The 18,888-nt window shown below is 41.6% G+C and overlaps 1 protein-coding gene across 1 annotated transcript in view; it reads left to right on the top strand.

Moving 5' to 3' along the window:
* Positions 1-18,888, top strand: part of LOC118233104 — a 106,650-nt gene that overhangs the window by 9,316 nt on the left and 78,446 nt on the right. The window contains exon 2 of the mRNA XM_035428460.1: positions 2,961-3,164. Within this exon, the coding sequence (XP_035284351.1) occupies positions 2,961-3,164 (204 nt within the window). The remainder of the gene's footprint in view (positions 1-2,960; positions 3,165-18,888) is intronic.

The raw sequence follows: 18,888 nt of genomic DNA, 5'->3' as shown, positions 1-18,888 counted from the left end.
TTTTTTGGCTCCAAGACGGGGGAAAATAAACTCATGCTTACTGATGAGTCACACCTTTTTCACTCACCGTGGGGGACTCACAAGGTTTACTTGGTAAAATAAAATTACGCTCTGTGACGCGCCTTTTTGCAATCCAGAAAGTCCAGCGCATTAATGTGTGAACTGGTATGTTTACACTGTGGACGTCATCTTTCCTCCGTCATCTTTCCTCCCTCTTCCTCTCGGCCCTTGCATGGAAAGTTCAAGATGCTGCCACATGAGGGGAGGGGTGGGACTTTCCGAATTGGCAGCACAGTCCAGTGATCACAATTCATACTGGGTTTCACAAAATGGTTCCTAACTGACCCTCTGCTGCCCCCCTCATGCCAATGGTTCACACACAGAAAGGCACAGCGCACACCAGGTGAGTCGGGTGCATAGCCTAATCTCAAACAAACGAGTTGGAACACAGGAAGGTTTTCAAAATGGAAGACATTTTGAAAATGAATTTTGGGAGATTAATATTTCCTGGTGGTGTGGCTCTGTATTGAGTGAGAAGCACGTTAGAGAGTAGAGGGTCGACTGGCACTGTTAATCTTCTCAGTAATATTATGACTTCATGCACACACAGCTGCGAATTTAGCCATAGTTTATTTGCTAAGGTTTAAACTGTCCGCTCCGCCTATAATATTGCCATATTGCTAGTGGCTACAATATGGTAATCTGCTTGGGTGAACTTATAAAGAATCTATGGCAACCAAGTGAATTCTTGGTTGTTTAAACAGTCAGAACTATATAAAAATGTCTTAAAGGAATCACACAGGATTAAGGATTCATGATCATATTTTCTACTTAATTAAAATCTGTACTTCAGAAAACCTCTTGGAAATTGGAATGATTCTATTAAGGGAACTCATAAAGTCATATCAAGAGATCCAACTACAATAAGTGGATACAAGTGCCTTTTTTTGTGCCCCCCCCCCTCTTCTGTGTTTATTGCTGGTGTCAGGTCTTTTATGGATGGATGATCAATGAGAGGGTGTTTATCTTAGACTTACTGTATCATCTGAGGCATAATCACTGGAACAAAAAAATAAAAGTTCAAATCAATCAAAGCTCAAACTGTAAGTGCATTTTCTGCAGTGGATGGACCTCCATATTTTCTAAATGGTGGGGTAAGAACCAATTTACCCTGACGCCACAGCACTGCAGACAACGCTTCGATGATTTAGTGGACGACAAGAAGTCTGAGGCTAACAATGCAACGCCTGGTTTAGTCATTCACCAGCAACCATGAAAGGACGCCCTGTGCTCATGTGAGCAGTTTGGGTACTTTACAACTTTGGTAGCACGCTTTTCTTCTTTCAAATATCCGTACAAATGCGCTGCGCTTTGACCCAGGGCCAAGTTTGCGGCTCAGACGGAAACCATAATGATGCTAAGCCTTTAATTAAAGGTTTCTAAACTGAATCAGACTTTTTTCTTCTGCTTCTTAACGTTCATCAGAAATAAGTGGCTTCTGTGTTGTCATAGTCTTCTGTTTACGTTCATTTGCTTTAGTCAGCCGGGCGCATCTTAGTTTAGTCAAACGATGAGACAAACGTACCGGAATACATCTGCCTGTGCTGGCCTGTTTTCCTGTTGGTTTTTCAGCACGGTCTTGCTGGTTTGGATCGTCGCTCAGGCTGTTTTTGTCGGACGCGCGCGGTCTCCTTTTTCTGTAAACACTGCGTGGGGGGAGAAAAGGACGGGAGTCATTTAAGGTGACAGGTCCAAGAGGTTCTGCTCATATTTGTTTGTTCCGTTGCCCTTGTTTTTGGAACAGGATGTGGCACTAATCTATCCTGTGTTCTGTCAAGCGAGTCACATTGCTGCTCGCCACCCCCAGGATACAGGAACACAAACCGATTCGAATGTGTGTTCATTTATTTATTTATTTATTTTAAGTGTAGCATTTTCACACCGGGGCACCACACTTTACATGCCCTTGAAATGTTTACAATTCTTCTTTCACTCATTGTCGTCTACTTGGAGTATTTTTCTCTCTTTTTTTGAATAGAATTGTGGCTTAGTGGAGCTCGTGACCTGAAAGTTTCCAGTTCACATCCTGGTGGGGGGGAGTGGGACTGCTGTTTTTATCTTGAATGGGGTGTTTGACCTGAAATGTTTGCTAAATATCCACCTGTTTAAATGAATTATAGATACGAATGTCTCATTTAATTTAAGTAATTTACCGTTTTCATTTTAGTAGTGCTATAAAAAAAAGAAATAAAAGCATGAACAAAATAATAATGTATCTCACGAACACAGTTGCTGTCATTACACTGTCATTCCCAACCCCCCACCCCCCCACCCCCCTGTGGTGTACTCCGCCATTTTCAGAACACCCCCCGCCTGTTCAGCCCTCTGCCTCTCACAGGTTCAGGTGCACACTGAGATGGAGGAGGGGTGGGGGGGGGGGGAGGAGGGGAGGGGGGTGGGGGGCAGGGAGCTCTACCCCTGGTGGGCCTGGCTGGGGCCCAGGCTCCGTGTCGTGAGAGTCGGCGCCAGGCTCTGCATGCTTCACTGAGGCCATGTAATGGATAATAAGTGAAATATCCAGTTCAGTGTCCTGGAAGGATCAGGAAAGCAGCAGGCAGGACGCTGCATTTGAGACATTCTGTACAGCCTATATCTATATCTGCGTCTTTATTTATATCTATATCTACATCAATGATCTGTATCTTTAAATCTTATTATCTCTACCTTTGTATCTCTACTGTACTGTATACTTGGTATGTTTTTCTGTTTGTCTGCATGTGTGTGTGTGTATGTATGTATGTGTGGTAGAAGTAATTATAATTCCCGATACATCTCTCAGTGACACAGTTAGTCAACACAATTAATTACTGTAAGCAGCCAGATGCAGTATTTATGCTTGTGAGTCGGAGGCCTGGTGAGAGCTTGAGTTTGTCTAATGTATCACTCCCGTGTCTCCCCAGAGAGCCTGTCGGGGGCTGGCGTGTGGCTCCCGAGCTGCTGGACCATGAGGAATCCAAAGATCACGGCAGGAACGGCAAGCGGGACCCTCACACGCGATGTGGGCGGACCGATGACCTGCCGCACCATCACCTCAGCCCTCCCAGTCCTTCACATCAGCTTCAAATAAAGCGAGTGCAGATGGTCCACATCTGCCAATCAACAGCGTAAGTGAAGACAGAAGCCGGGGAAAGGGGGAAAACCGCAGCTGCTGCTTTGGATAAACTGACAGTCAAACATGACTTACTTCCCCAAAGCTCAAGGAAGGGGAGAAAAATATGTGATTTTTAAATGCCTTCCTTAAATTGGCATATGCAATAGAAAATATATAAAAGAAAAGTAAAAACATTTTTTGGAAGCATCGGGCGATAAGTGATTTAGTAAGATGGCCTGAAGATTTGGTTGTAGCATTCATTCCGATTTCAATGGGCTATCCAGGTGTGGACAGGACGCAGGGAGCTGACAAAAATGGCTACTGATACAATTACATTTTTCTCTAGTTCTCATGCATACAAGATATCGAAGTTAAGTGAAGAAAAATTGAAAAGAACCCTTAAGATTTGATTTAAACGCCCAAGGCCATTTTTATTTCTGTCTCGAATGGGTGGGAACAAAAGTAGAATGACTTCAACTACAGTATTGATATTTCTGTAAAAAGGGTCAGAACAGACCACTGAGGCTGTGTTTAAGCAGATGAGTTTTGGCAAGCTACCAACATTTTAAGTTCCACGTCCTAGGGTCCTTGTTGAGGTGCAGTAAAGGAAGCCGGTTCAATTAGCCTCCCCGCTAAGTCTCAAACTCCGCTGATCTCTGTTAGTTTCCAAGCTCCCTCTGCTCATTTTTCTTGTGTGTTTGGATTCTCGTCTGGCTGCTGCCCCACAGAGACCGTTTCCCAAACACAGGCTGATTAAGGCCCAGCCCCACCATGACGGGAAGCACCATGTCCGCAATTCCAGCCGCCGCAACCGCGGTTTTTCACGGGCGCGGCTCGGGCTAGCGCCTCGTGCACGCGGTGCGGGCCTGCCCTGCTTCTTCTCATCTCTCCGTTTGACTGGCCTCAGCGTGAAACGTGAAAGCGTGTTAAAGCCGCCTCCCTTTTTCTTTCGCTCTGGAGGGGAGGCACTTACGCAGGGGCTGCGGTGTCTCCTGAGCTCTCCGCCTCAAAATAACCCTCTCTGGTACGGGCGGGACGACCTAAACGCGCGAGAGGGACGTGGTTCTGATGAGAGCTGTACCTACATGGATGGAATGAGCTATAATCAGCATAAATCCCTCGCCCCCTCCCCACTCTTGTTCCCCTAATTCATACAAGCATATTTTGTTTGTTTTGGAACATGGCTTATGTCCATCAATTTCCTGAGTAAATGAATATGTCGCAATGGCAGCACGCATTCCTCTGAGACCTTGGAGCACTCGCAAATTTACATAGAAGTGGTCAGATTAAATCAGGAACTGTTTAGCATATTTATTATTTTCCCCTTTGTCTAGGCACAGGGTGTATTATCCCTTTTTCTTTATTCCGGAAGGGGAGAGATGCGGGAGAGCTGAGTGCGGAACACGGCAAAATTGAACCAGTAGAATCTTCCAGTAATTTACTCGAGCGTGTGTACCTGATCGGGTTGTGACCCGTAATAAACACTAAATCATGTTTTTTCAGTTCCAAAACCAAATACCTGGTCTCCATTTGATGCATCACATTTGTGCTGTTGTTCAAAAGATGAAAATATAATTTTGCCCTGCCACTGAATTTTGTGCAAAAAAAGAGCCGTGCACTGCCGCCCAAAGGAGAAAAGTTTCGTTTTGTTTCACCTGGAGCCCAGCCCACATCCGTGACGTGGCCTACATCAAAACCTACTTCTACGTAAGCAAGTCAAAGCCCCCTCTCTGCCTCTCTTGTTTGAGGGGTATTACGTATTCATCTCGTCCGGACTGGACAAATTACCCTGCTCATTTCAAACCGCCTGTGGTCAGGTTGTGACAGCCTGGACAATGTATTTTCTCCTTAGATTAAGCTTTGCTAGAAATTTTTTAGTCTTTCCTTGTTCCATTTTCGATAATTGTTCTTTAGCTTTATATTTGGCACTTTAATAGTTTGTAAGTATTTTATAGTTTGTTTGTTGTTAAGATTTAGATAGTTAGAAGTGTGTAGCTATAATTATGGTCAGGTGGATGAAGGTGCAGTACGTAAATTTTTTTCGAAAAATTTTGTTCATATTTGGTAAAGATTTTCTTCACATCCTGACAGATATCAATAAGTTAAAAGGTCTTAAAAAAAAGATCCAGTCTCTCTGATTGCCCTAAATTCTGAAATCAGCCAGTTTAAACTTCAGCAAGCCTGAATCTTAACAGCCATTCAGGACAGCTCTCTGCAAAGAGGCCAATCAGGACAGCTCTCAGCCTGTCAATCATGTTGCGCCTTCACTGCACTGTCAGAGCAGAGATACCACAGAGATGGTGCTATAGCTAGCTAGTTGCCTAGCCCTAGAAAACAAAACAAGAATGGCAGAGAAAAATCTGACAAAATGACCAGTTCCTACAACAGCATATACTGATTTTTAAAAAATCCAAGAAAGACTGTCGAAGAAAAGGAATTGAACCAAGCGAGAGATGGGGCTTGAGTGAGCATCGGTTCGGCTTTTCAGCGAGAGCTCTTGAGGAACTTGAAGGATTTCAAAAGTGACGCCGAGCTTCCTGTATTCCTGCTGCGCAGGTAATTATCTTGCTTGTTCTATTTCTGTGGGAATTTGTTATCGCAGTGAACTGTGTAGTTGACTTAGCTATATAATGTTAGCTGATGTATTTAGCCCACCGTTATGGCTATACTGTACAGTAGGTGCTATCTTGTTAGGTGTTATCTACAGTGCTCAGATGACAGGCATGCATGCATGTGTTCAGAGGGTGGGATTTTAGAGGGAGAGCTAAGGGGAGGAGGTGGAATGTTTTTTTTTCAAAATCTCTTTCTCGCTTCTTCAAACTTACATACTGCACCTTTAATGTTCCTCTACTTTTCAAGGTGGATCATGTGGTTCCTTACTGGGAAAGTAAATGATGTCGGGGAATGATACAGTTGGATCATTTGTCTACTCTGTTTATTTAGCCAAAATACCTTTGCCGGTCTTTATGAAACAATGATTCAAAGTAATTTGCTGACATTATAATAAAATAGCAATTAAGGCTAGCTTGATCTATGATGGGTCCCAATTCACAACAGTGACAGACACAAGATTTTTTTTCCTGTTTATTTTTTTGATAAATACGGGATTGTTTTCCCTTTCGCTGGCTCCACCTACGTATCTTTTAAAATTGTGAAGTGGGTGGGGACAGGCCAAAATCTGGTGTCGCTTATATGCTTTAACCCCAAGCCATCGGAGAGCCTCCACATTACAGGCATTTATCAGACGCTCTTGGCTCCACAGCTCAGGCCTGAGCAGGGTGTGATGGGAGTAAAGAGCATCGTCTGGTGCCACTCTAATAAAGTGGCAGAATTTACTCTGGTGCCACACAAAACTAATATGTACCTGGCTGCTGCTGTTGGACTGGAAACGCATACAACCCGGACGTGGCATTTGAGACTCCATGCAGTCCATTAGCATTGCCTGCAGATGGCCACTAGCATTCATCAGAAGGGAATTATTGTGCTCTGCCTTAGTTTATTGGTTTTCATAATAATTCTTGTTCTTATTAAATATTTAGTAAAATAAAGGGCTTGCTTGCTTGCTTGCTTCAGAATGTCACACCAGGCCTTATCTTCTTTTTCTCCCCAAATATTTCTTGATTGCATTTGCATTTAAATGTCATGTATTTGCATATCCAAATTTGCCTCTGTTAATATCATGAAAGGGAAAAAATGAACAGAACACAGAGAGGGAAAAGAAAGTTTGCCAGAATGGTGCGAGTGAACGTTTTATGCAGGGCAGCATCACAAAAAAGGTGGTTCGCGCTTTCATTTTGTCGCACTGGAAGTCACGCTCATGCAGCTTTATTTCCAAGTGAATAGACTGCAATGCGATTTAAGAGCCTCTCTCTAAACATAAGGCCACATTGAGATTTTGAATGGAACTAATCAGGAAGTGACTATCTGATATTTTGAATTTTTAAACATGTCTTCTCATTTGCTGATCCGGCAGAAGGGCTACTAGAGATTCTTTTTAGTTGGAAAATCACGGATTCTGATCGTTTCTGCTTTTGTCTTCCGCACCTCTGGAGTAACACAAATTAAAACCAGTGGCGGTGCGCGAACATTCTTATTACCTCATTTTGAATATGCAAATAATGCTAGTCCTTTGACTAACCGGGTCTTTTCAAAAATCATACGGTTGAATATTTAGAGAGGGGGATTTCCATAAAAAAAGAGGCCGGGATTGGAAAACTTCCTGCTGACACGCGAATGTAATTAGCATCCCATTGAGCCGCGCGGCTAACCCCACCAGCGCACGCTCCACTCTTTACCTCCGCCCGGCTCTCTCTTCCGTCATGCTATCTTTTCGCGGCGCGGCTACACCGCGGCTGCTTTCTATTTGCATGTTGAATCAGTGGCCCTGAGTCTGCCCGTACGCATGCAAAGTCAGACTCCTGACGGCATCTACTGGTTTTTTTTTAAGAGGCGTTCCAGACCCTTTAAGAGGCGTTCCTTTGAGTACCCTGGTCACTTCAGGCTTTTTCATAGCCAACACAAATAATCGCTCCGCTATTGCTGTAGTATGCAAACTGTGCTGGCCACAGGTCAGTATTCCTGTAGCTGTAAAACTGCGCAGAGGGAGGGATAAGGACTGATGTACAATGCAGCAGTTCCCGGAAGACTTTAAATGTTTGTATTCAGTGAAGGAAACACATTGGGGATGGCATTGAATTGCAATTAAAAAGAAGCTTGAACGTACATTTGATGGTTAAATATGTCATCTATTTGACTGCGTCTCAATAACAGAATGCATGAGTCAACGCACAGATTTTTGCATTTGCACAGCGAACCCAAAGAGTACTCCAATTACACATGGATATGTATAGCCAATGCATCTGCTATGCCTGAGTTGAACTTTTCATCAAGACATTTTGGCTAAGAAGCTCCCCCCCATCCCCCCTTGAAAAATGAAAGTAGGGCAAACAATATAGATTAAACAAAAAATATTTGAAAACCTTAGATAATACTTATGTAATAGCAGGATATCGTTCAATGATGTACTGTGATGTACTGCCCTTGGATCTTAAATGTAGGGATATGGGTTTCAGTGCATAAAATGTTAACATAAATTTTTATATCTTTGGAACCATCCTTCTAAGGTGCAACAGGAAAGAACATGCAAGCATAAAGTAAGCACGACTTCATTAAATCCCCCAGAATATCTTATCGGAGGCATTCTCGTGCTCATTGTCGAAGTAATATTCTATTTAATGATCTAATCCTTTCAGGTTTTCTTTTATTTATTTATTTTTTTAAATCCTTGTCCTTCGTAAGCTTCGCCAGAACTTTCCCCATTTCCCACATATGCTGTCTGGTGATAAGAGGCTCCTTCACTCTTAGGCTGTGCTGTGCCTTTCTGCCTCAAAGGGTTTCCAATTTACTTGCCAATGCCCCCCCCCCCCCCCCCAAACACATATACACACACACACACACACACACACAGACGCCCACACACACACACACACACACACTCTGCAGCTTAAATCATTCAGTCAGAACTGGAAGCCTTTGGAACAGGTGACAGACAGACAGGTTATTTTTGCACACAGCCATAACTGAACTGGGAGGGGGGTGGTGTGGAAGAGTCTGGGTGGAGAAAGCTAGCTTATAAGTAAAATACCTGGACAGGCTGAAATCCATGCATGAATGAAAGCAGGTCAACAGCCTTTTAAGATGTCTCACTCTTTTGAATATACATTACATGCAGGTAATTGGATTACATCGAACATGTTTGCAGTGCTTATATGGTGGCTGTTTGTCCTTTTTTGGTTGTTTTGGAGTCATGGCATCTGCTGGCGGAATGAATTAGACCTCTTTATATGAGCGTCAAGTGATGGCATCGGTGAACAGTTAATATCTGAAGTAAAATTGAAAATCTGGGTTTTACAATTGCTGAGAGTTTATGGTTTCGGCTGAGATCTTATTGTTCCTTATGAAAAAGCCCTGGAGGACGTGGTCTGGGAAGCGTTGCTCTATTTGTGTGAAATGTTTCTAAACCTGTTTTCTTGTAGCAAACTCAGAGAGACCGGGCGCGCTTGGGGACCCCTGCTCTGGCTCAATAACGCGAGCGAACCTGACAATCAGACCAAAAGAAATGAGTCCGGGGCTTTAACCAAGTGCACTGGGGTGTCAGCGGTCTTATCACTCATTCAGAAAGCAGGAAAGAAAACAATATTTATTACCTCTGGAGATAGGGGGTTCCTAGGCACTGGCGGCGCATTGTGGAGTAGCTATGGAAAAAAAAAGAAGGAATTTCGCCTTAATGAGATGTAATTTTTGTACCGGGCAGGGACCACAGAAGAAAGAAGCTGATTTTCAATAAGGTGTAATCTAATTTGCCGCGTATGGAAGGTACTAATGAAGCCGGGCACTGCAGCATTACAGTGATTGTGAGGACTAGGGTGGTCAATCATTTCCCCAGCCCCCCTTACGCTTTCACCTCCACCCCAAGCCGGTGTGATTGTTCCAGCTCTGCATGTGTACCATCAGCAGCCATTAGCCTGGCCAGAGGAAGCTGCTAGGCAAGCTCACTTAAGAACAAAAATGACTTAAAAGTCCATAATGGGTGGTATTTCTTTCAAATCTTGAGTAGAACATAAACAGCACTGGGGTCTCTTTCAAAACAGCTGATGTGGCAATTGTTTTCGTGTACTTCCTCATGAAACCAGGAAGTAAGATAGCAGGTCATTTTCTTGCTTTTCTCAGGAAAAAGTTTAGCTTTAGTGTCTGCTCACTGATTTCTTTGAGACCTCACAACCCCCAAAGCTATTCAGTATCAATATCGTTGGGTGTGTTGGTCTTTGCTTGTGAGAGGACAAAGGTGAATGATTGCCTGGAGTCACTAAAATAACCACAAATAATTGTTTCAAAGCATGCTTTCCATATGTTCACATGACAGTCTGAAGTAAAATTCTCAATTTCTTCACATGAATAATGAGTCTACCACCGATAAACAAATTAAACTGGTTTAAACATAAATTACCACAAACACATCACACATAGGGCAAAAGCTAGGATATACGGTAATGAGTGGTTTTAATTACACACAAATAAGTCAACTTGATAAATAAGCATTGATTTCTTTTATTTGCTAGCCAAATTAAAGCAGTGCTGGTAATTACAATGACTAAACGTGTGATGAGCAAAGCATTATATCAGTGTTGAGTCTTCATTTTGCTTACTGTATGTAATTTGGCCTTGATTTTCAAAACAGTATTTTGACACAATAGGTTAAGATCTGTAAGTTCTTGATTCCACACTGTTTTTCACTGGAATTCCTCTCCGTGTTACAAGACATGGACAACTGCTCTGTTTATTTGCCTTAGATACGCAACCCGCCGCCTGTCATTAATTGGAACTCTGGCACAAATAGTTTTTTAAAATGATAATCTTTTTCAGAAATCAGCATTAGCTTCAAACACTCGGCATCACAGAACAACATTTCTGAGTATGCATGTATGTATGTATTATTGATTTATTTATTATCGCTCTGTCAACTTATACTTTCCGTTAGTGCAATGGATGTATTAATGCAAGCCTGTCGCAATATGCAGTGCTGAAGGTTGTTCCAAAATATTGGTCAAGTTCCAGGTGCATTATTGTGGTTACTTGAAGCACAATCTGTGAAGTGCAATTTGCCAGAGAGAATATCTAATGACAACAAAAAACTTCAAGACCATCTTTAATATATAAGATCTTCAAAGAAAAGAAAACTGGTGTAGATCTAATTGGTTTAGATTTTTTTCTCAGCTTGAAGTTCAGTGGACTGTGTGTGTGTGTGTGTGTAAAATTGCAAATGATGAAAGTGACTCACTCTCTCTGTCTGGCAGTTCAGATTGGCTGTTTGTCTTTGGTCGAGCATTTGGTTGTCTGAAGAGGCAGAATTTTCACAAGTTAGGTGTTAACTCTACTGATAGAACTTGGTGTGATCGTTTGTCCATGTGCTGAGAGCCCATTGCCACAGCATTGCCCTAGTTTCTGGTTGGCTCGGAAACATCCTCATCTCTAATTATGGCAGATGTGCTTTTGAAGTTGTTGCAATGAGTGGTCAGTCATATTTCTCCAAATGATGGTCATGCTCAAATCTGTCCATTGTGGACAAGTATTCTTTGTTCAATGTTTTTACTCTTTTTCCTTTAAGAAAAAGCAGACCATAATCCATGAATTGGGCACTTTTTTAATAAGCCACAAAGAGTTCCTGATGATGACCATTTCAGGTTAATGGTATTATTTGGCTCTTCCAGTGTACATGTATACTGGAGAGTGACGTGTTACTTCCTTTGAAAGTATGAATTCCAGGATACATTGGCCAACACACTTACTGTATTAATCTTAAAAGCTTTTGATTTAGCTGCATGGATCACTGATTATGTACCGTAGGTCTGTAGTTCGAATTTCCAAGTGGGGGACTGCTGTTGTATCCTTGATCAAGGTACTTCAGTTGCTCCAGTAAAACAAATCAAGCTGATCAAATAGATATTATGGTGCAAGGGCCATAAAACCATATAAACTCTGTAAGCTGCTTATGATGTTTTTCAAATAGATGATTTGGGAGTCATTCATCAGATGTTTTATAGTACCAGAGGAGACCTCGCCTCAGAGTTATTTCACGAAGCTCGATTACTGAGTCAGCCGATAACCGCAATGAGTAAAACTCGGATCAGCTTTTTTTACTTCAGTCCATGTTCCAGATTTGGAAGAGTTTTAGTTCGTGCAGTTATCCAGCTAACTCAATAATCCTGCTTTGTGAAACAGCCCCCTGCTCTCTTTCCCAATCACACAGTGCATCTCAGTGAAATCCTACATTAGCGTAAAACAGTAAAACAGGACTTAGTCTGAATAGTCCTCAGGTGTTTTATTGTGATCATTGTAATTATCACATTTATATTGTACTAATTAGCTACATCTCATAGAGCCATACTATAATGACGTGTGATTGTGATATGATTTAGTTATACATTGATGTAATAGTGTTAACTTCACTGTAACGTGCAGTTTGATAGATATCGGTTAGGACCATTCTACAGGAAACCATAAAATGTATCGCCGAAGTAATGGGATATTTTGGTTGTCTCCCAAGATTCTGGAGTCGCTTCAGATCACTCATGGACTGCGATGGTACCCTCAGCCAGGTCAGCTGGGAATATTTATATTCAAATCGGTTTTATTTGTTTAGCTTTTTTAACAGAGACGCTGTCAAAACGATGCTTTGCAGTGTAGGTAGAAAAGCAAACTTGGCATAATTCTGAACCGTAACCCCCAAAAACAAGCAACTGAGGTACAGAAAAGCAACCCCTGTGGGAAGAAAAACAGTCAAATGATGGCAAGAAAAAAATCCCCAAGGGGAAAAAATCTAAAAAAAAAAGCTATGGAGGGGGAGCCCGTCCCCTGCAGACTGACCCAGTGTAACGGTTAAGCTAGAACGAATGGTAACTGAAATGCAGAGCAAACGATAAAATGGGTTGGTCAGATTACAATCAGAGGTAAAACAGACCATGCAGAGGAATGCACAGTAATATGCAATTCTAAGGGGTGGGGTGGTGCATCTAGGCCTCCAAGTTGCATCATGACATGGGCTTGTTCAGTTGAGGGATGAGGCTGGAGAGGTCTGTAAATTCAGGGCGGGGGAATGGTCAGAAGCCCCTGGGAAGGAAATAGAGCAGAGAGAAAGTATTAGGCACTACATAAACTATGAGAGCAACTGTTGCATATGTAGAGGCCTGAATGTATTATGGAAAAACCCTAGTGTGCTCTGCCGTGGCAGTATATCTAAAAGATGTGAAGGGGTATACACAATCATGAGAGTGATCCTGAACAGACAGTACCCCAACAAGGCACAGAACAGCCAGCCAACTTGCACATTCACATGCAGTGGCAGGAAAACAGCACATGTCTAAGAAAAGGATTGACTAAAGACGTAAGTTTCGAGTCTACACTTAAAGACAGAGAGTGTGTCTGAAGCCCGAACATGCAAAGGCAGATTATTCCATAAAACAGGAGCTCTGTAAGAGATGACTCTGCCTCCCATTGTAATTTTAGATATATACTTTGGATTTAGAAATAGCCAGCACCTTGTGAGTGAAGAAACCTTGGAGGGCAATAGAGGATGAGAAACTCCAAGATATTCTGGAGCCAAACCATTTAAGGCCTTATAGATTAGGAGTAGAGTCTTATAGACAATTTAAAATGTTATAGGCAAGCAGTTAATAGATGCAAGCACTGACCTACTGATGTTTATTTGTTTTTGTAAGCATCCAAGCATAGGGCTCGGTCTTGTCACCTCTGATCATGGGATTCCTGGCCCAGATGCAGGAATCCTGGGATCATTTTCAGCCTGAGAAAATTAACACAAGAACCTGGGAATTTTTATATTCCTGGAAATGGGAGAAATTTGCGATGCATCTTTAATATGTGATGCACTGTTAAAAAATAAAGGCACAATATATAAAAATAAAATGGTTGAGAGAAATTTAATCTCATAAGGATTTAAACAGCCATCATTACTTTTCTTACACATAGATTTGTGGATCAAGTAAGATGTTTTTTTTTTTTTTTTTAATGTTGCTCGCAATCTCATGAAAAAATACAACCATGTCTAAAACCAAAGATTTTGACATAAGACAGAATAAACCATTATTACAGGTAGCACAGTTAGCATGCAGCCTGAAGATATTGTCTAACTTTTTTCATTCAATAATAATAAAAAAGGTGTTTTGTGTTTACTCAGGTTCCCTTTGTTCTTCCCATTTTGTCTGAAACCATTCAATGTGACAAATATGTAATAACGGAGGAAATCTGGAAGGGAGCACATACTTTTTCATGGCACTGTAGGAGAACAATCTAGAAGTAGGCCTACCAGTCCATTCGGAAAGCTTCCCATTTTTGAGTCAAGAAAACATTGAAAAGACAGGTTCTGTTGTAGCTGCCAACGTTTACTGAAATATTTCTTCGAGTCAAGAAAATTGTTTAAGAGGTTGTTTTACAAGAGGTAATCTACAGTTTTACAAGCAGTTTGTAAATCGCCTCAAGTGTATATGCTCATAATTCTAAATTCCACCGGCCTAAATGTATGGAGGCATGAGCTGTTATCAGAATTCTACTCTCTTAAACAGCACAATACGAACTCACCTTTATTCTAGTAGTAAAGGTTTGTATATACAAACTGGTAGTCAAAAACAAAATAGTCTCATTGCGCAGAATAACTATAATGTGCTTTACCTAGATCGACTACCAAGTGGCGCTGCGCAATAAGAAGTAACGGTACAGATATATTCTGGCACTGACAGGGACACGAATGAGTACTGGGAGCTTAAAATAAGTGCCGGTACTCAAGAAAAAGTCTCAAAGAGCCAAACGGTGAACAGCCCAGGGCTGTATAGAGAAGCTGTGAAGTACCGAGGTCATGAGATCTAGCCCCTGTAGGGGGGTTCAGTGGGATGTGCCCTTGAACAAACCTGATTTCCCAAAAGCAAAAATAGGATGATGATCACAGAATCGGGTTAAAGTTTTGTCTATGCAGCACTGCACTGCTGAGGATTGCATATATGCAATTGGATCAGGCACAGGTATCTTGCTCTAATCAACATTGAGGTTATTCAAATACAATCACACGACTGGATCTTATTCCATATATACAACACAGGCAAGAGGCACCTTTCTTTTGCAGGCTTGTGAGGTGAATGCATGATCTAAATGTAGTCAGTGCAACATACGTTCTCCTCACCGCCCTGAAAGCTAAGCCAGCTTGCGTTGGCCACTTACATTACGTTAGCTCATGCATGCATGTTCTCAGTTACTGAGAGCCACAAACACAGCAATACATTGGGGGGAAATGTATTGCTGTGTTTGGGGGATAAAAAATGGGGGATATGGATTTTATTTTATTTTTTGCATTGGAAAGTTAACGTTTGATCAAATTAGATAGCCATGTTCAAACTTCTTTCACATTTTTCATGCTCTGAGTGAAGCCAGCGGCACAAATTGAGAGGATGAGCAGGGTGTGTGTAACGATCAATTTATAGTTGGCTGCTATGAATTTATTAATTTATAGTCACAAATAGTCATGCCATGATTTTGGCAGCTGAAGGTGAGACATGGAAGCCATCTAGTTTTAAAGAAAATTTTAAGAATTTATCTCTTCTAGAGTTTCGAGGCCAACCACCAATATGTCAGTCTTATCTGAATTTAACAAGAGGAAACTTAGGGTCATCTGAACCTTTATGTCTCTGAGCCTGGCCTCTAGTTTGGCAGGCTGGGAAACTTCATGGGGCTTAACTAACGTTTTGTGTTGTTTGCATTGCAGTGGTAGTTAACACCATGTCTGCTTATAATGTAATAATAGGGGAATATATATAAATGAAAGAGCAAAGGACATATCCTTGTGGTACTCCAACGTTTACCCTTGAGTACTCAGATGACTCTCACCCTCACCCTTCCCAGAGATATAGGAATTAAATCACAAAAGAGCTAAGAGCTTGTCCAATGAAGCCAACTGATTTCTTCCAACCTGTGGAGGAGAATATGGTAGTCTGCAGTACCAAAGGCAGCACTTAAGTCCAGTAGGACCAATATGAAAATATAGCCACAATGAGAGAAAAATAAATTATTCATTACTAATTCAAGGGCTGTCTCAGTGCTATGGTTCGATTTGCATATTTATGATGTCATCCACACACTCATTTTCATATGAAAATGTTTGTTAACTGAAGGAGGGATGTTTTCTTGAAAAGACGCCTGGAACAGAATTCTTCATTTTATATATTACGGTGTATTTTATGTATGTTGCTAGGCTCTTTTTAAAAATAAAGTCACTGAAGAGGTCTGAAAAGTCGCTAAATGTAGTGACAAATAATGGCACGCAACAGGGAGAGAGGTTGAAGTGCCTGCAGAAGTGAGCATGATTACTTGAGTACAATGGAGTTTGGAGGAATGGAGAGTTGCTTGTTGTCTTGTTCCTTGATGTGATTAATGCAAAGTACTAGGAATCTGTGAAATAGAAACAATAGAAGTAATTGCATGCAAAGTACTAGTATATTTTTAAAATATCGTGTGAAATTGAGAAAATTGTTATTCTTTGCAAGAAGTAGTGAACAAATGCTGCACAGCAAAGCATGCCTCAATTTGTGTTCAAACAGGAAGTTGTAACCATCAGGAAGCCGATCAATGTTCAGCAGGTCAAATATTTAAAATTAAGCATTTAATAAACTGACTACATATAGCTGTTTTTCTTTTCAGTAGCAATTGTAATTTTTGCAGTGTTCAGTCAGAAAGCTTTTAGTGGGTAGTCCAATGAGATATCACTCCTCCTCACTTTTGGTGTAACAAGCTTTTATCCAGAGATACGTTTGAGATATTTATGAACAGTTCTGTGTGCGGTGTATTGCTTTTCACTGCCTGCTGTTGCAAATAATTCACAACACATAAGATAAGGGTGATGTGGGACAGCTGGTGGGGGATAAAGTAATTGTAAAGAAAGTTCCAGAGCCAGGTGGAGCATATATTGAGCGTGTCAGGATGCAGCAGGAACAGTCCAGAGAAATGGTGTGTTACTTGACTTAGAGTCAGCCAGTGTGTATAATGAGTGCACTGGAGAAAGGTAGTGTATTACTGTATAACGTGTGGAGACGGCACAGAGGAACTCATTCATTATGACAGCAGGAAACCTCTGACCTTTAGAGCCGAAGGAGAACTTGAGGCGCAATTTCAAAAACCACGGCAAAGTTGGGGGAAGAGGCGGATAATTCCCTGGTCTCAGTCTAGGCATGGGGTTACCAACACATCACTGAAGATATTGTTATATTCATGAAAATCATTTCTCTATTGATTAAAGGGTAATAAATGGCAATGAGCAACAACACAGAGATATGCAGAGAAAACTGTAACATAATGCCATTGCTGGGAATAATTTTTATTGCATTTTTTGTTGTTGTGTGCATTTAAAAAAAAAAGATTTTGGTAGAAAGTTGTTTCAACTGAAGGACAAAAAGATCTGCTCCCCTACACTGTAGGCAGCTGTGCCGAAAACATCTCCGATGACCTTCAACCTCAAAACGCATTTTTGAGCCACGAGAAGGAACATGGGGTTACAGTTTGATTTCTTGTTTTTAAATGCAATAGAAGTGCTCCTATATTTCAGCAGTTACCACTGGGCAGATGCGGGGAGAACAGCACTGCGTGCATATTGAGTTGCTTCTTACCTCCTTTGTGTTTGTCAGGTCGGCTGAGGGTTCGAGCAGGTTCACAGGGGCTTCCGCCTCGGGCTGGTGTCAGTCCCTGAGAATGATTTTTACAGTAGCCAGCCTGTTTCAATTTAATGGTTTACGAGCACTCGCGATCTGTACACCCACACAGCCCCGGTGCACAGATCATCTCCAAGGCACTTCCTTATATTTCAAGTGATAGTTAATCCCAAGGCTATTCATAACCTACAAAAAATTGAACTTTGTGTGGATTTGCTGAGGAGGCTGTCCATTCCTTGTTTCTCAAATTAAACTTTGACCACTGCCCTCGGGGCCACGCATGGGACGTGCATATTGAGCATGTGCAGAAATTTATTTATGTTGACGCTGACACATGGGTATCTTGTTGACTTCTAATGGTCCAGGCAAACTCGGCTGACATACTTGATTAAGTCAAATCCTGCGTGTTATTAGCCTGGGAATAGACAGAGTTAAAAGAATAAGACATGACAATTTCCATCAATGTAGCCAGTCTGATTATCAAATGGCCTTTTCAAATATTTTGTCCTTGTAACAATCCTGTCTTCTTACACCTGCATTACGAGTACCGTAATTAGCAACAGCACAATGAAAAAGCTTTTTATTACCAATTTCACTAAACCCTTGCAATCAGTACAGCAGGTCCAGTTCTAGGCATAGAAGATATAGACGATCACCTAGGGTCCATATGGGGGGGAGGTGACATTTCAAGTGGAAAAGATGGGACAATGGACTGCATTGCATTCATGATAGTCAGTGACCCCTTTGCGATTGGTAAGTATATCCCCCCCTGGCATGTGATCAGTAACCATAACACCCAATCACCCCCCTGCCCTGCCCTGCCATCTCAACAAGAGTGGCACAAAGGCTGGCCATGCAGTACGGATGCCCATAGATTACAATGAATATGAAAGAATATTAAAAACTGATTATGAAATTATATTTTTATGCCTGCATTATGTGGAAGATAGGAATATTATATTTTTATTGTGCTGACCAAAGATGAGATGAGATTTCATTGAGATGACCAGATTGGACCATACATTTGGGGAAAAAAGCCTATAAATAAGTTGATGAATTCATACCAGAATTGGCAGGAAACACTGAAATGCCATTGTGCTTCCTGGATATCTCTTGCCCTATGAGTGTGTAATAAATTATCATATAGATGTAACAGTGTGATTTGTAGTCCTTAAGATGTGGAGCATCAGTGGGACATAAATTGATGAAGCTAGGCAGATGAAAGCGATGGTGGTGTTGGCGAGTCATCATCGATCGCATTGGCTGTCCCAAAGATGAGGCCCGAATCAGCGATTAGTGATCATCACTAGTCACACACACTGCAGCGATAAATAGTGTATCCTGAATAGAAAGCCATCTGCATGTAGCTTTGTCTGAGCGTGTGAAGCTATATGTGTAGATGTGTCTACAGACACTGAAAGTCCATACATTCATCTGACCAGACACTTGTGCTTGCTTATAGGCACTGTTAATATT

Source organism: Anguilla anguilla, chromosome 8, assembly GCF_013347855.1.
Source record: "Anguilla anguilla isolate fAngAng1 chromosome 8, fAngAng1.pri, whole genome shotgun sequence".
In the NCBI taxonomy this organism is placed as follows: Eukaryota; Metazoa; Chordata; class Actinopteri; order Anguilliformes; family Anguillidae; genus Anguilla; species Anguilla anguilla.
Note: the sequence above shows the minus strand (reverse complement) of the source record. Positions and strands in the feature narration are given on the sequence as shown.